At 37.7% G+C, this 23171-nt stretch overlaps 1 protein-coding gene across 2 annotated transcripts; it reads right to left on the bottom strand.

Annotated features, from left to right (window-relative positions):
* Nucleotides 1-8079: 8079 nt before the first annotated feature.
* LOC130294066 (alpha-tectorin-like) lies at nt 8080-21807 on the bottom strand. 2 transcript variants are annotated; one of them, XM_056543462.1, is made up of 4 exons: nt 21705-21807; nt 11669-11727; nt 11508-11561; nt 8080-8873 (listed from the first exon to the last, which is right to left on the bottom strand). In XM_056543462.1, the coding sequence occupies exons 2-4, from the start codon at nt 11712-11714 to the stop codon at nt 8461-8463; spliced, it is 513 nt and encodes a 170-aa protein (XP_056399437.1). In that variant the 5' UTR covers nt 11715-11727; nt 21705-21807; the 3' UTR covers nt 8080-8460. The 2 variants fall into 2 exon arrangements, with proteins under 2 accessions (XP_056399437.1, XP_056399438.1); XM_056543463.1 differs by lacking the exon at nt 21705-21807 and adding an exon at nt 16908-17038.
* Between the last annotated feature and the right edge of the window lie 1364 nt (nt 21808-23171).

Raw genomic sequence — 23171 nt, 5'->3', positions numbered from 1 at the left:
TAAAGTAAATCGTAATAAAGTTGATATTTTTCTAAGCCTTCACATAAACAATAAGAATATATCATTACAAAATAAAAAATAACATTAAATTAGAAATGACAAGTAAGGGGGGCTTAACTTTCTATGAACAATATGTACAAGACAATAATAAAAATTTTCAAATATTAAATTATAAATAGAAAAAAAAACGCAATAAAAAAATATTTTAATTCTTAGGAATCTGCTATTTAAAAAAAGAATATATAAGTACATAAATAATTATAGCTGAAATGCATTATAAAATCTATCATTATAAAATCTAATATTATAAAATAATAACATTATCATTTTAAATATTGTGTTAATTAAATGATTCTATCCCCTCACTGTCTGTGCATAGTTCTATAAAACAGCCGCCAAGATGGAAATACATTTAGGGGGATTTATTAAAATGGTGCAAAATAAAATCTAGTTACCAAACAAATGTATTACATCCTGCACTTTTATACCTAAGACTAAACGTAAGACCAATACATTAGACACCAGTCTTAGTAAATTCCTCCCATTATGTTTAAAGGATCTGTTTATCTTTCATAGAGGATACCGCATTTCAATGTTTCTAGTTAATTAAAAAACTATGGATATTGAACATACCTATTGCGGTTTCTTGATGGTTGATCCGTCTGTTTAGATCTATCATCTATTTATACTGACCAGAAGAATGAAAAGGGTGGGGAGAAGGAAAACAATATCTATAATATTTAAATGTTCTTTAGCTGCAGGGTGTTTAGGGAAAATCCCTTTTATTGAAAAGTATTCTGAGATATTTTGCTGCGCCCAGACATCGCAGACCGACGTTTCATTCTTGCTTTGAAAACTATTCAAGTCTTTGTCCCCAAGTTATGGCATTTAGATAATGACTTCATAAAATCTATTTTGTCACACGGTTGACCTGAAATCCATTCATACTAAAATTACTGAACCCTTTATCGGACATTATTCAGTCCAATAACAATTTTCTTTTTATCGGTTAAATTTCTCTAAAACTAGTTTGAAATCCTGTATTTGTTAGGGCATTTAAAGGGGTACTCCCGTGGAAAACTTTTTTTTTTCTAAATCAACTGGTGCCAGAAAGGTAAATAGATTTGTAAATTGCTACTATTAAAAAATCTTAATCCTTCCAGTACTTTTTAGGGGCTGTATACAACAGAGGAAATGCTTTACTTTTTAGATTTCTCTGATGTCACGAGCACAGTGCTCTCTGCTGACACCTCTGTCCATTTTAGGAACTGTCCAGAGCAGGAGAAAATCCCCATAGCAAACATATGTTGCTCTGGACAGTTCCTAAAATGGACAGCAGAGATCAGCAGAGAGCACTTTGGTCATGACATCAGAGAAATCTAAAAAGTAAAGCATTTCCTCTGTAGTATAGAGCCCCTAAAAAGTACTGGAAGGATTAAGATTTTTTTAATAGAAGTACTTTAAAAATCTGTTTAATTTTCTGGCACCAGTTGATTTAAATAAAAAAAATTCCCACAGGAGTACCACTTTAACTTCTGGTCCTAGTGGTGGTTGCAGAAAAGACAAAATGCTATCACTTAAATGGGTTGTCTGGTATGGGGTAAAAAGTATAAGTATAATAATAAAGCAATTATTATTATTATTATTATTGTTTGTTTGTTTCATGACTTTTTTCCTAATAGAACATTCATTGAGGTGAAAAAAAACTTAAATGGGTACTCCACCCATCTAAAGGATAGGGGATAAGATGTCTGATCACAGGGATTCCGCACCTGGAAACCCCAACACAGGAGGATCAAAATGAGTGAACCAACATCTTATGTGTCTAACCTGACTAAAAAGCAGAGTATAGCACCACTGAATCAATTAGTCCATGACCACAACTTGATCATCAAGCCCGCCGACAAAGGCAGAACAGTTGTGGTCATGGACCGATCAAAGCATCTCTTTGAAGTTAACCGACAGCTCAATAATGGTTGTACGTATCTTGGACTTAAAGGTGACCTTAGACATGATATTGCTAAAAAAAAATTCTGTATGTTTAAAATCTGCTTTTGATAATGGATTGAATGATAAACATCTACTTGATTATCTGACTGTGTCGCATCCCACTACCCCATTTTTGTATGTATTACCCAAAATACATTCCTCTGTACAACCCTCCAGGACAACAAATTGTCTCCATGAGGGGGTCCATAATGAGCTGTATTTACATTTTTCTGGATCAAATTTTAAGACCTTATAGGGAAAAAACCTGCTCTTTCATTGGCAACACAGATGATTTTCTAAAGAAAATAGAGACTGTTGTTATTCCATCTAATATAATTCTTGCTACACTAGATGTGACATCTTTGTACACCTCCATTCCGCATGTTGCAGGATTGGAGTCTGTAAAGAGAGCCATTTCACCCGACTTTTCGCCAGAAAAATGCACACTAATACTTATGTTACTGAATATCATAGGTACTTGTAATTATTTTTCATTTAATGACAAATTTTATTTACAGTTGACAGGGACCGCCATGCGTACGATTGTGGCACCAACTTATGTCAACGTGTTCATGGTAGTCCTGGAAGAGATGTCGGTCTATGGGTGCCACCACTTCAGCCACGTGCTGGGGTGGTGGCTCTACATTGACGACATCTTCCTCATTTGGATTGGCTCTGAATCACAACTAGTTGATTTTTCTGCATATCTGAATGATCTTCATAAACATATCAAATTTACTTTGTCATTTTCCACTTCATCTATACGTTTTATAAATACGTTGGTGTACATAGATGGCGAATGTTTGGTCACGAATCTTTATACTAAACCAACCGATTGTAATTCAGTTTTAAGATTTGATAGTCATCATCCGTGGTCTATAATCTGGTCCCTTCCTTCTAGCCAAATGACTAGAGTGCATCGCGTAGTTGGCATAGAGGAAAGGATAAAACCGGCTTTACAGAATATGTCATTTAATTTTTCCAGAAGAGGTTATCCACTTGAATTACTACACCAGAGCGAACAGAAAGCTCTTTCTCTTGAACGCAATACCCTCATTCATCAATCCAATAGAAAAACTAAACCTTCACGAGTTAGCTTCATCTCTACTAATAATACAGCTTCTAATAAAATAGCACTGAAGATCATGCATGAATTGTTCACGTATGAATAAAGGTCCTGTTTTCTGTCACCCTGGCACTGGTAACATAGTAACATAGTTCATAAGGTTGAAAAAAGACCAGAATCCATAAAGTTCAACCTATAACCCTAATAAGTCCCTATTGAGTTGAGTTGGTAAAGAGTATAAATTACGATATTACTTAACTTGCAAATCCAATTTTGTTATTTACATTTTAACTTGTCCATGTAAGTTGCTTTATGTGGGAGAGACCACTCTTGATTTCCGTACCCGCCTCAATCAACACAGGTACTCCATACGGAAAGCTCATATGGATCTACTGGTGTCGAAACACTTCATTGAGGCAGGTCATACGGAATTTGATCTACGGTATACATTGATTGACCATATCCCTAGGACTAACCGCGGCAGAGACAGAGAAAACTGCCTTAAGAAAAAAGAACTCTATTGGATCTACAAATTAGGTAGCTTATGTCCACAAGGTTTAAATGTAGATTTTTTTGTTACACCAGCTATTAATTATGCCTAAATGTCACCTCAGATGACATTGGTTATCAGATTTCTCTTTATTCTTCTATATATACCTGTAACGTACTATATACTTATTATATCTAATATATATGTTTTCTTTTGTTGTACAGATTTTGATATAGTTATGAACATGGAGATGGTTGTTATGACTCACCAGGTATATTATTTAAGAATGCGAGAGTTCGCTAGTACTTTAATATGGATTGCATATTATGTATGTCCTTGAGCTGAAAAATATTAAACACTCTATATTTATGACATTTGTTTTTCTACATTTTTCTCTTTAGGTGAGACACTTTTTCTTTAGGCGGGACACCAATGTGTGCGTATGCGTGAGCGTACCTGTGCCTACATGTGTGAAATAATTTTCCATGCACGTGCATGTAGGTGGACACGCATGCTTAGCTATCCATTATAGATTTATATATCACATTTCATATAACTACTAGTATTTTATTTTCACATTGAACTCACATAATCTCCGCAATATATTATATATATAAAAAAAAACATTTTTAATATTTTTCATCTGTATTTTTTAGATATCTATTCAGTATACTTATTCACATAGTTTTATTATAAATTACGCTATGGGATCACTATTTGTTATATTGTCATTACTGTATGTCATCATCTATACTTGCACACATTTAGTATATATTATTAGACAACAGTAACACTACTTTGTATAACACACATTTCATTTTACTTACACTCTATAATTTTCACTATTCTAATACACACCCTTACATGCTTCTTTATCTAAATTGCTACTACTATAGTGTTAATGCGATATCCATTGAATATATGCAAGATATATTGCCAATTATGCCTGCCCCTATGTACGATTGCCGCTGGGACTTTGCACATCTTCCGCGCATGCGCAGCCCTCGTACAGATGCCAGGACTAATACGTATGATGTAAATCACTGGCGTGGAGACGCCGATCACGTGACACCGCTGCTGAGCACGCCGGGATCATGTGATTTCGGCATCCACCGTGGATACACAATACTATGGCATGCCTATACTATATACTGGTGAGTCATGAAAGCCTGTCCTCCTATTATTGTTTTTAATTATGTTCACGTCGTACACCTGCACTGCATTTTATGTTTATGCACTGATGGATATTATAGAATTTTTTTTAACAGTATGCAAATTGATGTTGCACTTTATATATTTTTGTAAGACTCTGTACTTCACTATTGATATATTTGTGTATTTTTTGTATTTTTGCATCAATTGATGTTGATTACGCACTTTATTGTTCACCTGATATATTGGAACACTGATACCCATTGTATTATGCTTGAGAAAGGTAGCGAGATACTGCTGAAACATTGTATCTGAACATTGGGAATTAAAACCACTATTGTTTGCAACTTTTTGCTGTGCTGCTGAACCTTTTTGCTTGGATACCTTTGTACTGTCTGCGACCGGGACTGTTCATTGTCAGCTTGCCTGGTTGTGCTGCCTCAACATCTCTTTGCTCTATTTATCTATCTATCTCATATCTATCTATCTCATATCTATCTATCAGTTTAACAGGCATTGTCTGAGATGTCCATTTTGCACTATAGCTGTATAGCATTTCATGTTTTATCTATATCTTTGTGCTGGCAGTCTGTTGCTGTATATTTAGCCCAGCAGCGTGCACCTGTATGCCAGGTCCATATAGTAGTTTGGTATCAGTAGTGCTGGCTAACTTATCCTTGTTTGTATCTATCTATCTATCTATCTCATATCTATATATCTATCTATCTCATATCCATCTCATATCTATCTATCTCATAACTATACATCTATCTATCTATCTATCTATCTCATATCTATCTATCAGTTTAACAGGCATTGTCTGAGACGTCCATTTTGCACTATAGCTGTATAGCATTTCATGTTTTATCTATATCTTTGTGCTGGCAGTCTGTTGCTGTATATTTAGCCCAGCAGCGTGCACCTGTATGCCAGGTCCATATAGTAGTTTGGTATCAGTAGTGCTGGCTAACTTATCCCTGTTTGTATCTATCTATCTATCTATCTATCTCATATCTATATATCTATCTATCTCATATCCATCTCATATCTATCTATCTCATAACTATACATCTATCTATCTATCTCATATCTATCTATATATCTCAAATCTCATATCTATCTCATATCTATCTATCTATCTATCTATCTATCTATCTCATATCTATCCATCTATCTCATATCTATCTATCTATCTCATATCTATCTATCTATCTCTCATATCTATCTATCTTATTATCTATCTATCTCATATCTATCTATCTATCTCATATCTAACTCATATCTATCTATCTATCTATCTCATATCTATCCATCTATCTCATATCTATCTATCTATCTCATATCTATCTATCTATCTCTCATATCTATCTATCTTATTATCTATCTATCTCATATCTATCTATCTATCTCATATCTAACTCATATCTATCTATCTATCTATCTCATATCTATCCATCTATCTCATATCTATCTATCTATCTCATATCTATCTATCTATCTCTCATATCTATCTATCTTATTATCTATCTATCTCATATCTATCTATCTATCTCATATCTAACTCATATCTATCTATCTATCTATCTATCTATCTATCTATCTATCTATCTATCTATCTATCTTATATCTATCCACAGGTTAGGGAATAAGAAGTTATATATGACCTTCCTCTCAGTGAGTAGCGTGCTCTATTCATTTCTATAGAAAAGACCCCTGTAAAGTACTGAAGCATCATCGGGGCTCCCATAGAAACGAATGGAGCATGTGCCATCTACCGGTAGACAACACACGCTCCTTCACTTCAAATTTTGGAGCCTACACTTTTTTATGTGAACTAAGTAAGACAAATAAAGGTCAATGTCACATGCTGTAACCTTAAGGCTATCTATGGTTTATTGTCCTACTCACCACCAAGAAACCAATTATGAAAAGTTGTTCATTTTGTGAGTTTCGGTGTTTGCTTCCTAGTGGAGCAGGTTTGTAGGTTTGTCGGGGAGATGTGTTCAGGGAATATTGGGGGAATGTGTCAGTGTCAATTAAGTTGTTTTTACCCCTGTTTTCCTGTGAGTGCGTCATGTGTTCTCCCCCCTATTTATCAAGGAGGTAAATGTTCTTCGTGAATGGCAAAATAGCTTAGATGAAGACAAATGTGGCCTGGGCTGGCTTGAGGATGTGCAAAAATGTGAGTGCTTGTGCAAAAATGTTTTGACAATTTAGGTGGTAATTGACAAATACCCGACCACTGCAAAAAGATTACTGTGCCACATTATATTCAGGTAATTTTCTTGAAAGAGTCTAAATGATTAGATGCAAACCTGATCTGGTCATGTGATGGACCACCCCCCCCCCCCCCCCCCTAACATTCTGATGAAAGTCCTTAATAGGGCGGCTTATTGTAACTCCCTAATAGACCTATGAACATTACACCACATTTGTCCATGGGCCATGATGGTCTTTACTGGAATATCCACAATAGTGGAAATCCCAAATGAAAGGAAAAAATTCAACATTTAGGGTCAATATATTTTTTATTTTGTTGGCATCAAAAGCAAAAGAGTTGAGTAAACAAAGTAAAACCACAAATAATCAGAAAATGAAACAATTTTTGGAACAAAACAAGACACGAGCATGAAGATCTCAAGTTCAGTGTCCATACAAAGTGCTCGTCTATAAGGATCTTGTATTATAATATCCTGACGTATCCAGTGATGGACGTACAATGACCTTCATCTCCTATTATCAGACTGATTTATAGGTTTCTCCCAATACAAGTATTTTTGACAATAGGATCAGAATGACATTTACAGATGGAAACATGAAAACATGAAGAACATTGCTGCTATATTCCAGAAACAGCGCCACTCCTGTGTACAGTCTGTATGTGGTAATGCCATTCAGTTCCATTGTAGTCAATACCACACACAACCTTTGGCAGGAAATAGCCATTTTGTGTTATCCTGGACATAGCCTTGAAACATTACTAGTTTCTAAACCTTCATGCCTGACAACTCTATTGAAGACTACGGCTGCTCCTAGAATCCAGACTGACAGACATCACATATCTGTCTATCTATCTATCCATCTATCTAATGTCTGTCTATCTATCTATCTATCTAGGTAGCAAAGCTCTTGACCTGGGCCCGACCAGCTTGCACCTGCAGACACCCCGGGAGTGCGGTCCTTTTTGTTGAACTTTATCTATCTATCTATCTATCTATCTCTCAATCTCATATGTATCTATCTCATATTTATCTATCTATCTATACTCCAGAGGAATTTGTGTAGTTCTTTCCAGTCTGACCACAGTGCTCTCAGCTGACAACTCTGTCCGTGTGAGGAACTGTCCCAAGCAGGAGAGGTTTGCTATGGGGATTTGCTTGAACTCTGGACAGTTCATAACATGGACAGAGGTGTCAGCAGAGAGCACTGTGGTCAGACTGGAAAGAACTACACAACTTCCTGTGTAGCATACAGCAGCAGATAAGTACTGTAAGGATTATTTTTTTTAATAGAAGTGATTTACAAATCTGTTTAACTTTCTGGATACGAAAATATATTGTTTTCCACCAAAGTACCCCTTTCAGACTACAATGTCCATGTCAATGTCTATGATTGACCTCCAGGACTATCTATGGTTATAATGTCCTACTCACCACCACCACCACACCAAGAAACCAGTTATGCAAAGTTATTCATTTTGTGAGTTTTGACGCCAAAAGGAACATCAAAGTCACCGACTATTGAGATGACCAGAAATATAATCTCAGACCTTTGAGACTAAAGCGATATCAAGTGATTCTACTGGAGTGATCCTCAAGCATTGTATAATCTTTATACATACTGGGACCGGAGCATTAGACAGAATATACCCATTATTACAGACACATCGGGGCTGGCAGGGTTTGAATAGTACTGATGGTAGATTCCTAGTGGCGCAGGTTTTCCGGTATGATGTGATACAGGGGTCAAAATGCATGTTTGGAGGGCAAAGGACATTGCAACTGGACACCGGAACACAGACATTGGAGGTTGCCGACTGGAAGACATAACCGTCCATACAATTACATCCATAGAATAAAGGCTTTACACAGGCTTCTGTTGTGCTGTTGAGGTTGTCGCAATTGTTGTAGCACGTACGCTTTATGCCACGGATTTGGTATTGACCAAGGCACTGAACTATAAGGACACAAATATACAAACAATAATAGTGAGATAAAATAAGATATTTTCAGAAAATGTCATGCATTTTATTACTCATTTTAGAAGTAAAGTCCCAAATTATACAGAAAGATTCCTAGTCGTCCTTTGTCTAAATCAGTGGTCTCAGACTGTGGCCCTCCAACGGCTGTCCGGGCATGCTGGGAGTTGAAGTTTTGCACCATCTGGAGGGCCACAGTTTGAGACCACTGATCTAAATGTAGGAGACAAGTCTGGGGTCGGTGGTGGATCAATAGTGTTTACAGTGACCGGATCCGTCTAAAAGTTGTGAAAACAGGGAGCTCCCGTATCCCGGCCAGATCCCGCCAGACCCGGCACGCATCTCTTTCATTTGAATGAGTTGACCCCTCAGTATCCGGTTTTGTGACCGGACTGTAAACCATGGTATACTACGGTTTTCAGTCTGGTCAAAAATGAGCCGACCGGAGTCACTATCTGACTATTAATGAGATGAGGGCCAGATGGGATACGGGAACGCCTTTTCATTTCTTACAGCCGGATCTGGTCATAGTATGAAAGAATCGTAGTGTGAATGCACCCTAATCCAGACACTATTTCAGTTCAATAATGATGGCTTTGCACAGTTAAAAAAAAATAATAATAATAATAATAAATAAATAAAATAAAGCAGTTGAACTGGCATTCTACCACTAGATGGCACTTTAAGGCATTGAATGTGATTGGAGCTCCATGTTGCTCCTGGAAATTTTGATCCTCATTAACACACAATCCTGGTACTACAAACATAGGGGGAGATTTATCAAAACCTGTCTAGAGGAAGAGTGGTGCAGTTGCCCATAGCAACCAATCAGATCGCTTTTTCCATTTTTAAATAGACCTGTGAAAAATGAAAGAAGCGATCTGATTGGTTGCTATGGGCACCACTCTTCCTCTACTCAGGTTTTGATAAATCTCCCCCACAGTGCCCAGATACTATGTACATAAGAAACCAAAATCTAAAACAGTGAATTATAAACAGTATAATATCTCAGAGTCATGTCTGTAATCATAGGATAAAGTTATATATGTACATTAGTTATTATGTAACCAAAGCTTACAGTCATGTACGTAACCATACGCAAATATTGTTATTTCATTACATAATAAATTAATTCATTATGTCCTATATATATGGATCTGTGTCTTATAGCAGGGATGTAGGTGTAGGGTATGGTTGTATATGGTCATATGTTATAAACATGGAATTATAATCATTTATTGGTCTTGTTAATAATCATATGTTAGCCATAGGTTATAGTCCAGTCACATAGTAGCCATGGATATATTTATTTCTACAGTATTTTTTGGTTTAGTCATTTATATAGTCATAGGTCCTATATATATATATATATATATATATATATATATATATATATATATATAGGGATAGTGATGTACAGTGATCCCTCAACTTACAATGGCCTCAACATACAATAGTTTCAACATACAATGGTCTTTTCTGGACCATTGTAACTTGAAACCAGCATCAACATACAATGCTACGGACAATCCAGATCTGTGAAAGGTGTCAATGGCCATGAGAACCGACCAATCAGAATGGGCATTCACTGGTATAACACCTGCATTACTGAAGTACATGTACTGACTGGTGTCTGGTAGCGCCCCCTACAGTACAGGGAGGTATTACATGTTCTGTACTATTCTTTACCTGTATTACTGAAGTGTATGCACTGACTGGTGTCTGGTAGCGCCCCTTACAGTACAGGGAGGTATTACATGTTCTGTACTCTTTACCTGTATTACTGAAGTGTATGCACTGACTGGTGTCTGGTAGCGCCCCCTACAGTACAGGGAGGTATAACATGTTCTGTACTCTTTACCTGTATTACTGAAGTGTATGCACTGACTGGTGTCTGGTAGCACCCCCTACAGTACAGGGAGGTATTACATGTTCTGTACTCTTTACCTGTGCAGGGTCACCTGATCCTTTGGACACCAGGTGAGGGCGGCTCCATTTTAAATTTTTTGGACATTGCGTGTACTGTATAGGACCCTGAAGAAGCTCCTGTCCTCTACATAGACCAGTGTTTCCCATTCAGGGTGCCTCCAGCTGTTGCAAAACTACAACTCCCAGCATGCCCGGACAGCCTTTGGCTGTCCGGGCATGCTGGGAGTTGTAGTTTTGCAACAGCTGGAGGCACCCTAGTTGGGAAACACTGACATAGACAGAGATTTACAGCTCCCAGCAGATCTTTCTTACTTTTATATGTAAGGATTTGCTTTATCTATATTAGTTATCTACTTATTTTTGTTTAATCCTCACTTTTTCCTATTTTCAGATGACATTTTGGGGGCTTCAGAACCAATTACCAGGTTTCCATAGAGTTCTGGTCTCAACATACAATGGTTTCAACATACAATGGTTGTCCCGGAACCAATTAATATTGTAACTTGAGGGACCACTGTATGTGGTCAAAGGTTCTAATCACGTATATAGTCATGCATATAGTCAAAGAGATAATTATATACGGTTATATATGGTGGTTATATACGGTTATATATGGTGGTTATATACGGTTATATATGGTTAGCCTGCCAGTAGTTTTTTTTTGTTTTTTTAATATATCTTACTCTTTTGAAATTCTGGACGTGCATCTTGAGCTTCTGCTTCTATAGACAGATAAACTATAAGAAAAAAAAAGGTTTCTTCAGCATTGAATTAATTTACAAGCATAATGACAGTAACCAGCCCTAGGGCTATGAACGTTATGTACAAGGTGGACTACACGTACCAAATATCCCGAGCTGCAGAAAGAAAAGACTTCTCCCTATGGCCATGTTTGGTTTTTACCTGCAAAATCCACATTCAATGAATTATGGTGTTATATACAGAATAAAATGTTAAGTAAATCGTAATAAAATTGATATTTTTCTAAGCCTTCACATAAACAATAAGAATATATAATTACAAAATAAAAAATAACATTAAATTAGAAATGACAAGTAAGGGGGGCTTAACTTTCTATGAACAATATGTACAAGACAATAATCAAAATTTTTAAATATTAAATTATAAATAGAAAAAAAAAACACAATAAAAAAATATTTTAATTCTCAGGAATCTGCTTTCTATGAACAATATGTACAAGACAATAATCAAAATTATAATTAAAAAAATAATAAATTATAAATATATGGAAAAAAAACGCAATAAAAAATGATTTTAATTCTTAAAGAAGATATAAGTACATAAATACTTATAGCTGAAATGCATTATAAAATCTAACATTATAAAATCTAACATTATAAAATAATAACATTACTATTTTAAATATTGTATTAATTAAATGATTCTATCCCCCTCACTGTCTGTGCATAGTTCTATAAAACAGCCGCCAAGATGGAAATACATTTAGGGGGATTTATTAAACAAAATGAATCTTTATGTTCTTTTTTCTCTTTCGGCATATAGGACACGTCGTACTCTATCCGTGACCTCACATAACTCTAGTTTCACAATTTTTACTTTCTGCTTTGCACAATTCAGCAGTAAGAAAATACTCTGTGCCTCGGGGAAGGGAGCAACACATTTCCTAAATTACATTCTTATTACACATCTGTTTACCTCTCTAATAGAGGAATTTCAATAGTAATTTGCCTTTACAGTGCAAAATAAATTCTGCAAAAAAAATTTAAAAAAAATATTGACCCAAAATTCATTCACGTTTCCTGGGGTTATCTTAGATTCATAATATGACCCTTTATTTATCAACTGACTCTATAGAATGCCCCATTAATTATCAACTGACTCTGTAGAATGACCCATTATTTATCAACTGACTCTGTAGAATGACCCATTATTTATCAACTGACTCTATAGAATGACCCTTTATTTATCAACTGACTCTATAGAATGCCCCATTATTTATCAACTGACTCTGTAGAATGCCCCATTATTTATCAACTAACTCTATAGAATGCCCCATTATATATCAACTGACTCTATAGAATGCCCCATTATTCATCAACTGACTCTATAGAATGCCCCATTATTCATCAACTGACTCTATAGAATGACCCATTGTTATCAACCGACTCTATAGAATGACCCATTATATATCAACTGACTCTATAGAATGCCCCATTATTTATCAACTGACTTTATAGAATGACCCATTATTTATCAAATGACTCTATAGAATGCCCCATTATTTATCAACTGACTCTATAGAATGACCCATTATTTATCAACTGACTCTATAGAATGCCCCATTAATTATCAACTGACTCTATAGAATGCCCCATTATTTATCAACTGACTCTGTAGAATGACCCATTGTTATCAACCGACTCTATAGAATGACCCATTATATATCAACTGACTCTATTGAATGACCCATTATATATCAACTGACTCTATAGAATGCCCCATTATTTATCAACTGACTTTATAGAATGACCCATTATTTATCAAATGACTCTATAGAATGCCCCATTATTTATCAACTGACTCTATAGAATGACCCATTATTTATCAACTGACTCTATAGAATGCCCCATTAATTATCAACTGACTCTATAGAATGCCCCATTATTTATCAACTGACTCTATAGAATGCCCCATTATATATCAACTGACTCTATAGAATGCACCATTATTTATCAACTGACTCTATAGAATGACCCATTATTTATCAACTAACTCTATAGAATGCCCCATTATTTATCAACTAACACTATAGAATGCCCCATTATATATCAACTGACTCTATAGAATGCCCCATTATATATCAACTAACTCTAAAGAATGCCCCATTATTTATCAACTGACTTTATAGAATGACCCATTATTTATCAAATGACTCTATAGAATGCCCCATTATTTATCAACTGACTCTATAGAATGACCCATTATTTATCAACTAACTCTATAGAATGACCCATTATATATCAACTGACTCTATAGAATGCCCCATTATATATCAACTAACTCTAAAGAATGCCCCATTATTTATCAACTGACTTTATAGAATGACCCATTATATATCAACTGACTCTATAGAATGCCCCATTATTTATCAACTGACTCTATAGAATGCCCCATTATTTATCAACTGACTCTATAGAATGACCCATTATTTATCAACTGACTCTATAGAATGCCCCATTATATATCAACTGACTCTATAGAATGCCCCATTATTTATCAACTGACTTTATAGAATGACCCATTATTTATCAACTGACTTTATAGAATGACCCATTATATATCAACTGACTCTATAGAATGCCCCATTATATATCAACTGACTCTATAGAATGCCCCATTATTCATCAACTGACTCTATAGAATGACCCATTGTTATCAACCGACTCTATAGAATGACCCATTATATATCAACTGACTCTATAGAATGACCCATTATATATCAACTGACTCTATAGAATGACCCATTATATATCAACTGACTCTATAGAATGCCCCATTATTTATCAACTGACTTTATAGAATGACCCATTATTTATCAAATGACTCTATAGAATGCCCCATTATTTATCAACTGACTCTATAGAATGACCCATTATTTATCAACTGACTCTATAGAATGCCCCATTATTTATCAACTGACTCTGTAGAATGACCCATTGTTATCAACCGACTCTATAGAATGTCCCATTATATATCAACTGACTCTATTGAATGACCCATTATATATCAACTGACTCTATAGAATGCCCCATTATTTATCAACTGACTTTATAGAATGACCCATTATTTATCAACTGACTTTATAGAATGACCCATTATTTATCAAATGACTCTATAGAATGCCCCATTATTTATCAACTGACTCTATAGAATGACCCATTATTTATCAACTGACTCTATAGAATGCCCCATTAATTATCAACTGACTCTATAGAATGCCCCATTATTTATCAACTGACTCTATAGAATGCCCCATTATATATCAACTGACTCTATAGAATGCACCATTATTTATCAACTGACTCTATAGAATGACCCATTATTTATCAACTAACTCTATAGAATGCCCCATTATTTATCAACTAACACTATAGAATGCCCCATTATATATCAACTGACTCTATAGAATGCCCCATTATATATCAACTAACTCTAAAGAATGCCCCATTATTTATCAACTGACTTTATAGAATGACCCATTATTTATCAAATGACTCTATAGAATGCCCCATTATTTATCAACTGACTCTATAGAATGACCCATTATTTATCAACTAACTCTATAGAATGACCCATTATATATCAACTGACTCTATAGAATGCCCCATTATATATCAACTAACTCTAAAGAATGCCCCATTATTTATCAACTGACTTTATAGAATGACCCATTATATATCAACTGACTCTATAGAATGCCCCATTATTTATCAACTGACTCTATAGAATGCCCCATTATTTATCAACTGACTCTATAGAATGACCCATTATTTATCAACTGACTCTATAGAATGCCCCATTATATATCAACTGACTCTATAGAATGCCCCATTATTTATCAACTGACTTTATAGAATGACCCATTATTTATCAACTGACTTTATAGAATGACCCATTCTTTATCAACTGACTCTATAGAATGCCCCATTATTTATCAACTGACTGTATAGAATACCACATTGTCATCAACTGACTCTATAGAATGACCCATTATTTATCAACTGACTTTATAGAATGACCCATTATTTATCAACTGACTTTATAGAATGACCCATTATTTATCAACTGACTCTATAGAATGACCCATTATTTATCAACTGACTCTATAGAATGCCCCATTATTTATCAACTGACTCTGTAGAATGCCCCATTATATATCAACTGACTCTATAGAATGACCCATTATTTATCAACTGACTCTATAGAATGACCCATTATTTATCAACTGACTCTATAGAATGCCCCATTATTTATCAACTGACTCTGTAGAATGCCCCATTATTTATCAACTAACTCTATAGAATACCCCATTATATATCAACTGACTCAATAGAATGACCCATTATATATCAACTGACTCTATAGAATGACCCATTATTTATCAACTGACTCTATAGAATGCCCCTTTATTTATCAACTGACTCTGTAGAATGACCCATTGTTATCAACCGACTCTATAGAATGACCCATTATACATCAACTGACTCTATAGAATGACCCATTATTTATCAACTGACTCTATAGAATACCCCATTAAATATCAACTGACTCAATAGAATGACCCATTATATATCAACTGACTCTATAGAATGACCCATTATATATCAACTGGCTCTATAGAATGACCCATTATATATCAACTGACTCTATAGAATGACCCATTATATATCAACTGACTCAATAGAATGACCCATTATTTATCAACTGACTCTATAGAATGACCCATTATTTATCAACTGACTCTATAGAATGACCCATTATTTATCAACTGACTCTATAGAATGACCCATTATATATCAATTGATTCTATAGAATGAGCCACATACATGACGGCCCATTCCCTCCTCGTGACGTTTCTGATGCCACGAAACATGTAGAGGGGGCACGCATACTGTTTTTAACATAGGCTTTGATGTTGGATAATAGCTGTGGACACTGCAGGTCCAGAAGCACTGTATAAACCCGCTGGCAATAAACATATTCACTACCAACATCAATACCTAAGTTTTAATAAACACTCTTTTATAATATTACAGTTTTAGTTTTTTTTTTTTACCCCAGGCTTAGGCCCGTGGGTTTGGTAATTGGTCATAGGTACCCTTACTCACCTGGGGAGTATATAGTATAATATTGAATTTCAGGTGCAAAATTGAAAGGGTCATGATTTTTTAAAGGTAAGGAGGAAGAAACGAAAGTGCAAAAACTGAAAAACCCTGAGTCCTTAAGGGGTTAACACTACACCTCCGCAATAAAGCAGGGCATGACTAAATTTCAAGCCAGTTAATTTATCAATATTTCAGATAATAAAATCTATACCTTACCGGATATGTAGGTTTTCAGCCTCCAATGTAATGATACCCTAGGAAGGTGTTTTCTTAGGATGAGCTCTGTGTCTTGTGATGAGAGATTCCCTGAGATCTCCTTCTGCCTTGGACATGGGATTTTATCTTATTTCTTATCTGATCTCTCCACCCATAACAAACATGATGTCATTCGGTGGGTGTGGCTATGTATATTGGGACCTAGTTATTCCTAGGTTAACCACAGAGGGCAGTCTACGGAAAAAAAATGGACTCTACAACTAGCTATATTTACTACAATTGGGATATATATATATATATATATATATATATATATTATATGATTATTATTTATACAATTATTTATGTCCCTGTCCAATTAGATTAGATCATTTCCATAGATTCATTTCTCAAATAGATGACTGGAAATATAGGAATATTATGTATCAAAATGGAAAATCAAAAATAGAAGTTTTATCCGCATGTGTGTTCAATCTACATGGCCAATATCTTATTGGATGCTGCCATAAGAAATTATATAAAATATATTGTTTCGCTATATCTACCATTATACTTTGTCCATTTAACCTCAGATAAAAATATTCAGGAATTAGACAATTCAAATATATGACTAAACATCCCAAACATTATTATTATTATTTTTTTTTTAATAAATTTTCTTTTATTTTACACCAAAACAATTATACACTTAAATCAAAATCATTTTACATCATATATCGTAAAAAATATATATCTTAGGTCCCCTCCCCCGCCTGGCACCCCCTTCTACTTTGGATCTTTCAGGGGTAAACCAGTGTCTCAGTATAATAATTTTTTTCCAAACACAATAGTTTAAGAATCTGCTCTCTATATTTTAGCCGTCAAATCAAGTCCTAAAACTGCGGACCGTAATTGAAACTGAACTTCTATTCCACACATTTCTTAAATATTTTTGGAAACCTCCTCCCAAAATTTCCTAACCTCACCACAATTCCATATCATATGTGTAAATTCAGCATTGATCATTTGACATTTCGGGCAGCAGGAATTCTCTCTGCACCCCATCTTATTCAACAGGACCGGGGAGTACCGTATTTTACGCCGTATAAGACGCACTTTTTCTTCCCCAAAACTGGGGGGGGGAAGTTGGTGTATGTTATACGGCGAATACACCCCATCGCAGCGGTCCCTGCGGCCATCAACGGCCGGGACCCGCGGCTAATACAGGACATCACCGATCGCAGTGATGCCCTGTATTAACCCTTCAGACGCAGCGATGAAAGCTGACCGCCGCGTCTGAAGGGAAAGTGACACTAACCCGGCTGCTCAGTTGGGCTGTTCGGGACCGCCGCGGTGAAATCGCGGCGTCCCGAACAGCTTACAGGACCTTAACTGCCTCCTCAGTGTCTGCACCGTGCCGGGATCCCCTGCTTGGCCGGCGCTCTCTTTCAACGTCATCAAGTCGTCGCGCACGCCATCCTGTCATCCAATAGGAGCGGCGTGCGTAGCGACGTGATGACGGTGACGGAGAGCGTGGATCCCGGGGAAGAAGACGTCCGGAGAGTCGGGGACACCACGAGGACGCGGCGACAGCGATGGAGCGACATCCAGGGCAGCGGTAACGAGCGGTGACGGGTCCGGAGCGGCGGGGACACGTGAGTGCTACCTCTTTTACCAGTGGTCTTCAACCTGCGGACCTCCAGATGTTGCAAAACTACAACTCCCAGCATGCCCGGACAGCCAACGGCTGTCCGGACATGCTGGGAGTTGTAGTTTTGCAACATCTGGAGGTCCGCAGGTTGAAAACCACTGTTGGGTTTAGAATCTTTATTTTTTTAGATTTTGCACCTATAAATTGGGTGCATCTTATATGCCGGTGCGTCCTATAGGGCCAAAAATACGGTAATATATAAGGTAAACTATCTTGAATTGTGAAATCCTGTAATTAATATTTACAGACGACTCTCTAATACTTCTGAATATTTCTCTCCACTCCTCTTCGTGAATTTCCCCTATATTCCTCTTCCAGCACTTTTTAAATTCCGGCTCTTGTAACATATTTCTCTTACTAATGATCAATCTATATAGTTTACTTTCCTTCTTATAACCCATTATCCCCTCCATAACTTCTTGTGATTCACTTAAAGGGGTATTCTGGGCAAAAATATTTTAAGGTGTCTGATCACGGGGGGCCTGCTGCACAGACCCCCCGCGATCTCCATGAAGCACCCACATTCTATGCGGGTGCTGAATCTCCAGTTTCGGAAACGTCCAGGTTTCTGGGACTGGGGATGTGATGTCACGCCATGCCCCCTCCATTCATGTCTATGGGAGGGGGGGTGACGGCCTGGAGGTTTCCGAAACTGGAGATTCAGCACCCACATAGAATGCGGGTGCTGCAGGGAGATCGCGGGGGTCTCAGTAGCGGGCCCCCCCACCATCAGACACCTTATCCCCTATCCTTTGGATAGGGGATAAAATATTTTTGCCCGGAATACCCCTTTAATAACCGTTTTTTTTTTCTTTTCCATTCTAATCGCATTAGACACTTGAATATACAAAAATGTATCTTTCCCATTTAAAGAAAATTCCCTTGACGGTTCATCCCAAACATTATTTAGACTATTGAATCCGACATTTAACTGCCTATCTGTATACATCAGTGCCATAACTATCTATCAGTTGTATAATGGAGTAAGAAAGAAAGGAATAGCACTACTTGCGATTACTACAGAACTGATAGGGTTAAACTTCAACCGAACAGCTCACACGGAGGCGGGTCCGAAAAGGCCTTCAGCTATGGTGGTGCTGGGAAGATCCGAACATAGGAAAAATCAATGTGCATAGAAGATAGATTCAAAGATAAAATACCCGCACTCACCATTAGGTTAGCGACAGCCAGCTCCTAGGAATTAATGATGGTTAGACCAACGGAACGGGGACCATGCTGTAACGGGCGCTCAGGTGAGCGCCCGTTACAGCATGGTCCCCGTTCCGTTGGTCTAACCATCATTAATCCCTAGGAGCTGGCTGTCGCTAACCTAATGGTGAGTGCGGGTATTTTATCTTTGAATCTATCTTCTATGCATCTATCAGTTGTATATAGACAACAATCGTGTTAATCATATTAATATCATAGTATAAAAGCTTCATTTCACCTTTTTGCGGAGTTCATACATTCCACTGGGAGTTTTGGGGGAAGACACTTTATAAATTCCCTGGTAGACTTGTTTTGCCATTGGAAGCTTACAGTCCATTGTATCGGTGTTGGATTAGGTTGAACATACACTTGAAATAACTCATTAGAATACACCCCGGGAGCAGTTTAAACAATAGCGTCTTGTTTGTAAGTGATCTTATATCTGATTTACAGACATCTGGTCTAGGGCTTCCATTGTTTTTACGCTCCTTGTAGACAAGTTTCAGTATCCGTCTATCTTTGAACAAAGGGCAAAAAGGTGACGTCAACATTATAATCGGGCCTGACAGAAAACCGGACAATTCTGCCTTCAGAACCCTGATCTATGGATTCTATAAGCAAACAACCAAAAAAGAGAAGAATCGGAGTCACTTGTAAACATATATTGTGTCTATATAACACCAAGTTTATTGAACACATAAAAAAAGACAATAACATTCAGTTTAAAAATTGTAACAGCAAGAGAAATACAGCATCAATATAGTGATATCACCGGCCCAGCCCGTTAGCAGTCAATAGAGGTTTATATTAATAGGCCGTAAGCCAAAGCGACAAACATGGAAGTCACAGGATGTATATATAGGGTATCACAGCACTAAATGCTATAAAATGGCATACACACAATAAAGCCTCAAGTGAGGTTGCTGTATATATATATATATATATATATATATATATTTATTTATATTCGAGTATAAGCCAACCTGAATATAAGCCGAGGCACCTAATTTCACCACAAAAACCCAGGAAAAGTTATTGACTCGACTATAAGCCTAGGGTGGGAAATACATCATCCCCCCATGTCATTATCCCCCCCCTGTCATCATCCAGACCCCCATCATTAACACCCCGTCATCATCACCCTGTCATCAAACCCCCGTCATCATCCAGACCCCCGTCATCATCACCCCCGTCATCATCCAGACCCCCGTCATCATCACCCCCGTCATCATCCCCCCTGTCATCATCCCCCCTGTCATCATCCCCCCTGTCATCATCCCCCCTGTCATCATCCCCCTTGTCATCATCTCCCCTGTCATCATCCCCCCAGTCATCATCCAGACCCCATCATCATCACCCCTGTCATCATCCCCCCTGTCATCATCCAGACCCCCATCATCATCCCCCCCGTCATCATCCCCCCTGTCATCATCCCCCCTGTCATCATCTCCCCTGTCATCATCCCCCCTGTCATCATCCAGACCCCATCATCATCCCCCCCGTCATCATCCCCCCTGTCATCATTCCCCCTGTCATCATCCCCCCTGTCATCATCCCCCCTGTCATCATCCCCCCTGTCATCATCTCCCCTGTCATCATCCCCCCTGTCATCATCCAGACCCCATCATCATCACCCCTGTCATCATCCCCCCTGTCATCATCCAGACCCCCATCATCATCCCCCCCGTCATCATCCCCCCCTTAATCATCACCGCCTGTCAATCCCTTCATCAGTGGTCTTCAACCTGCGGACCTCCAGATGTTGCAAAACTACAACTCACAGCATGCCCGGACATGGCATGCTGGGAGTTGTAGCTTTGAAACATCTGGAGGTCCACAGGTTGAAGACCACTGCGGCCTTCGTCATCATCCAGACCCCCCTTTAGTTTTCTACTGACCTCCCCTCGGAGGGAAGGAAGGGTGAGCTGGTCCGGGCCATCTATGCTGCAGGGACTGTCCGGTGGGAGGGTAAGTCGTTACGGGCTGTCCATTTTCACTGGGAGGCCCTCTTCTCCGCTCGGGGCCGGCCCCAGCATAGTGACGTTGCCTTGATGACGACGCACAGGGACGTCCGTGCGCAGCAGACGTACCTGAGCATGAATGTCCCTGTGCGTCATCGTCAAGGCAACGTCACTAGTCCGGGGCCGGCCCGGAGCGGAGAAGAGGGCCTCACAGTGAAAATGGACAGCCCGGAACGACTTACCCTCCCTACCGGACGGTCCCTGCAGCATAGATGGCCCGGACCAGCTCACCCTTCCTTCCCACCGAGGGGAGGTCAGTAGAAAACTAAAGGGGGGTCTGGATGATGACGAAGGCCGCAGTGGTCTTCAACCTGCGGACCTCCAGATGTTTCAAAACTACAACTCCCAGCATGCCCCAGCATGGCTGTTGTAGTTTTGCAACATCTGGAGGTCCTCAGGTTGTAGACCACTGAGAAGGGATTGACAGGCGGAGAGTTCACTCGAGTATAAGCTGAGGGGGCGTTTTCAGCACGTTTTCGAGTATATACGGTATAAATATATATAGTTTCTTAAAAACAATGCAGCAACACTTCAACACTTGGTTTTCCGGTGCCAGCGCCCCAACTCAATCACAGTCCTGGTTAATACAATAGCAATGGCGCAGCACTCCAAAAATCCCAAAATAGTGAATTTATTTGCTCATTTCAAACAAAAATAGAAACGTTTCAGCTCCTCAATGAAGCCTTTTTCAAGCATGGTGATACATCAAACCAGGGTCTATTTCTACCCAGTGCAATCAATAACAATAATCAAACAATAATGTAAAAAATAAGAATGAATATACATCTGTGCAAAATACATGTGAATTTACGAGTACCACCGTACATAATAAAGTGCATGATATTCACATAACGTGTTATTAAAAACATTAGGGCCTGAAATGCATAATAATTACCAATTATAGTTACAGCCGTACAGAATAAACAGGGGGGGGGGGGGGGGCATTTCTATGGATACACCTTAATAAAATGGGAATGTTTGTGGCACATTAGTATATGTGAGGGGGGAAACTTTTCAAGATGGGTGGTGACCATGGCGGCCATTTTGAAGTCGGCCATTTTGAATCCAACTTTTGTTTTTTCAATAGGGAGAGGGTCATGTGACACATCAAACTTATTGGAATTTCACAAGAAAAACAATGATGTGTTTGGTTTTAACGTAACTTTATTATTTCATGAGTTATTTACAAGTTTCTGACTACTTATAAAATGTGTTCAATGTGCTGCCCATTGTGTTGGATTGTCAATGTAACCCTCTTCTCTATATACTGCTATATACTACTATATACACCGCAGGAGAAATGCTAGCACAGGCTTCCAGTATCCGTATATACTGCTATATACT

Source organism: Hyla sarda, chromosome 10, assembly GCF_029499605.1.
Source record: "Hyla sarda isolate aHylSar1 chromosome 10, aHylSar1.hap1, whole genome shotgun sequence".
Classification (NCBI taxonomy): domain Eukaryota; kingdom Metazoa; phylum Chordata; class Amphibia; order Anura; family Hylidae; genus Hyla; species Hyla sarda.
Note: the sequence above shows the minus strand (reverse complement) of the source record. Positions and strands in the feature narration are given on the sequence as shown.

Coding starts and splice junctions, on each gene's coding strand:
- LOC130294066 (XM_056543462.1), bottom strand. CDS start 11,714: ATGGCCATAGGGAGAAGTCTTTTCTTTCTGCAGCTCGGGATATTTG. Junction 11,562..11,668: donor TCTGCAGCTCGGGATATTTG/GTACGTGTAGTC, acceptor TTTTTCTTATAG/TTTATCTGTCTATAGAAGCA. Junction 8,874..11,507: donor ACGTCCAGAATTTCAAAAGA/GTAAGATATATT, acceptor GTGTCCTTATAG/TTCAGTGCCTTGGTCAATAC.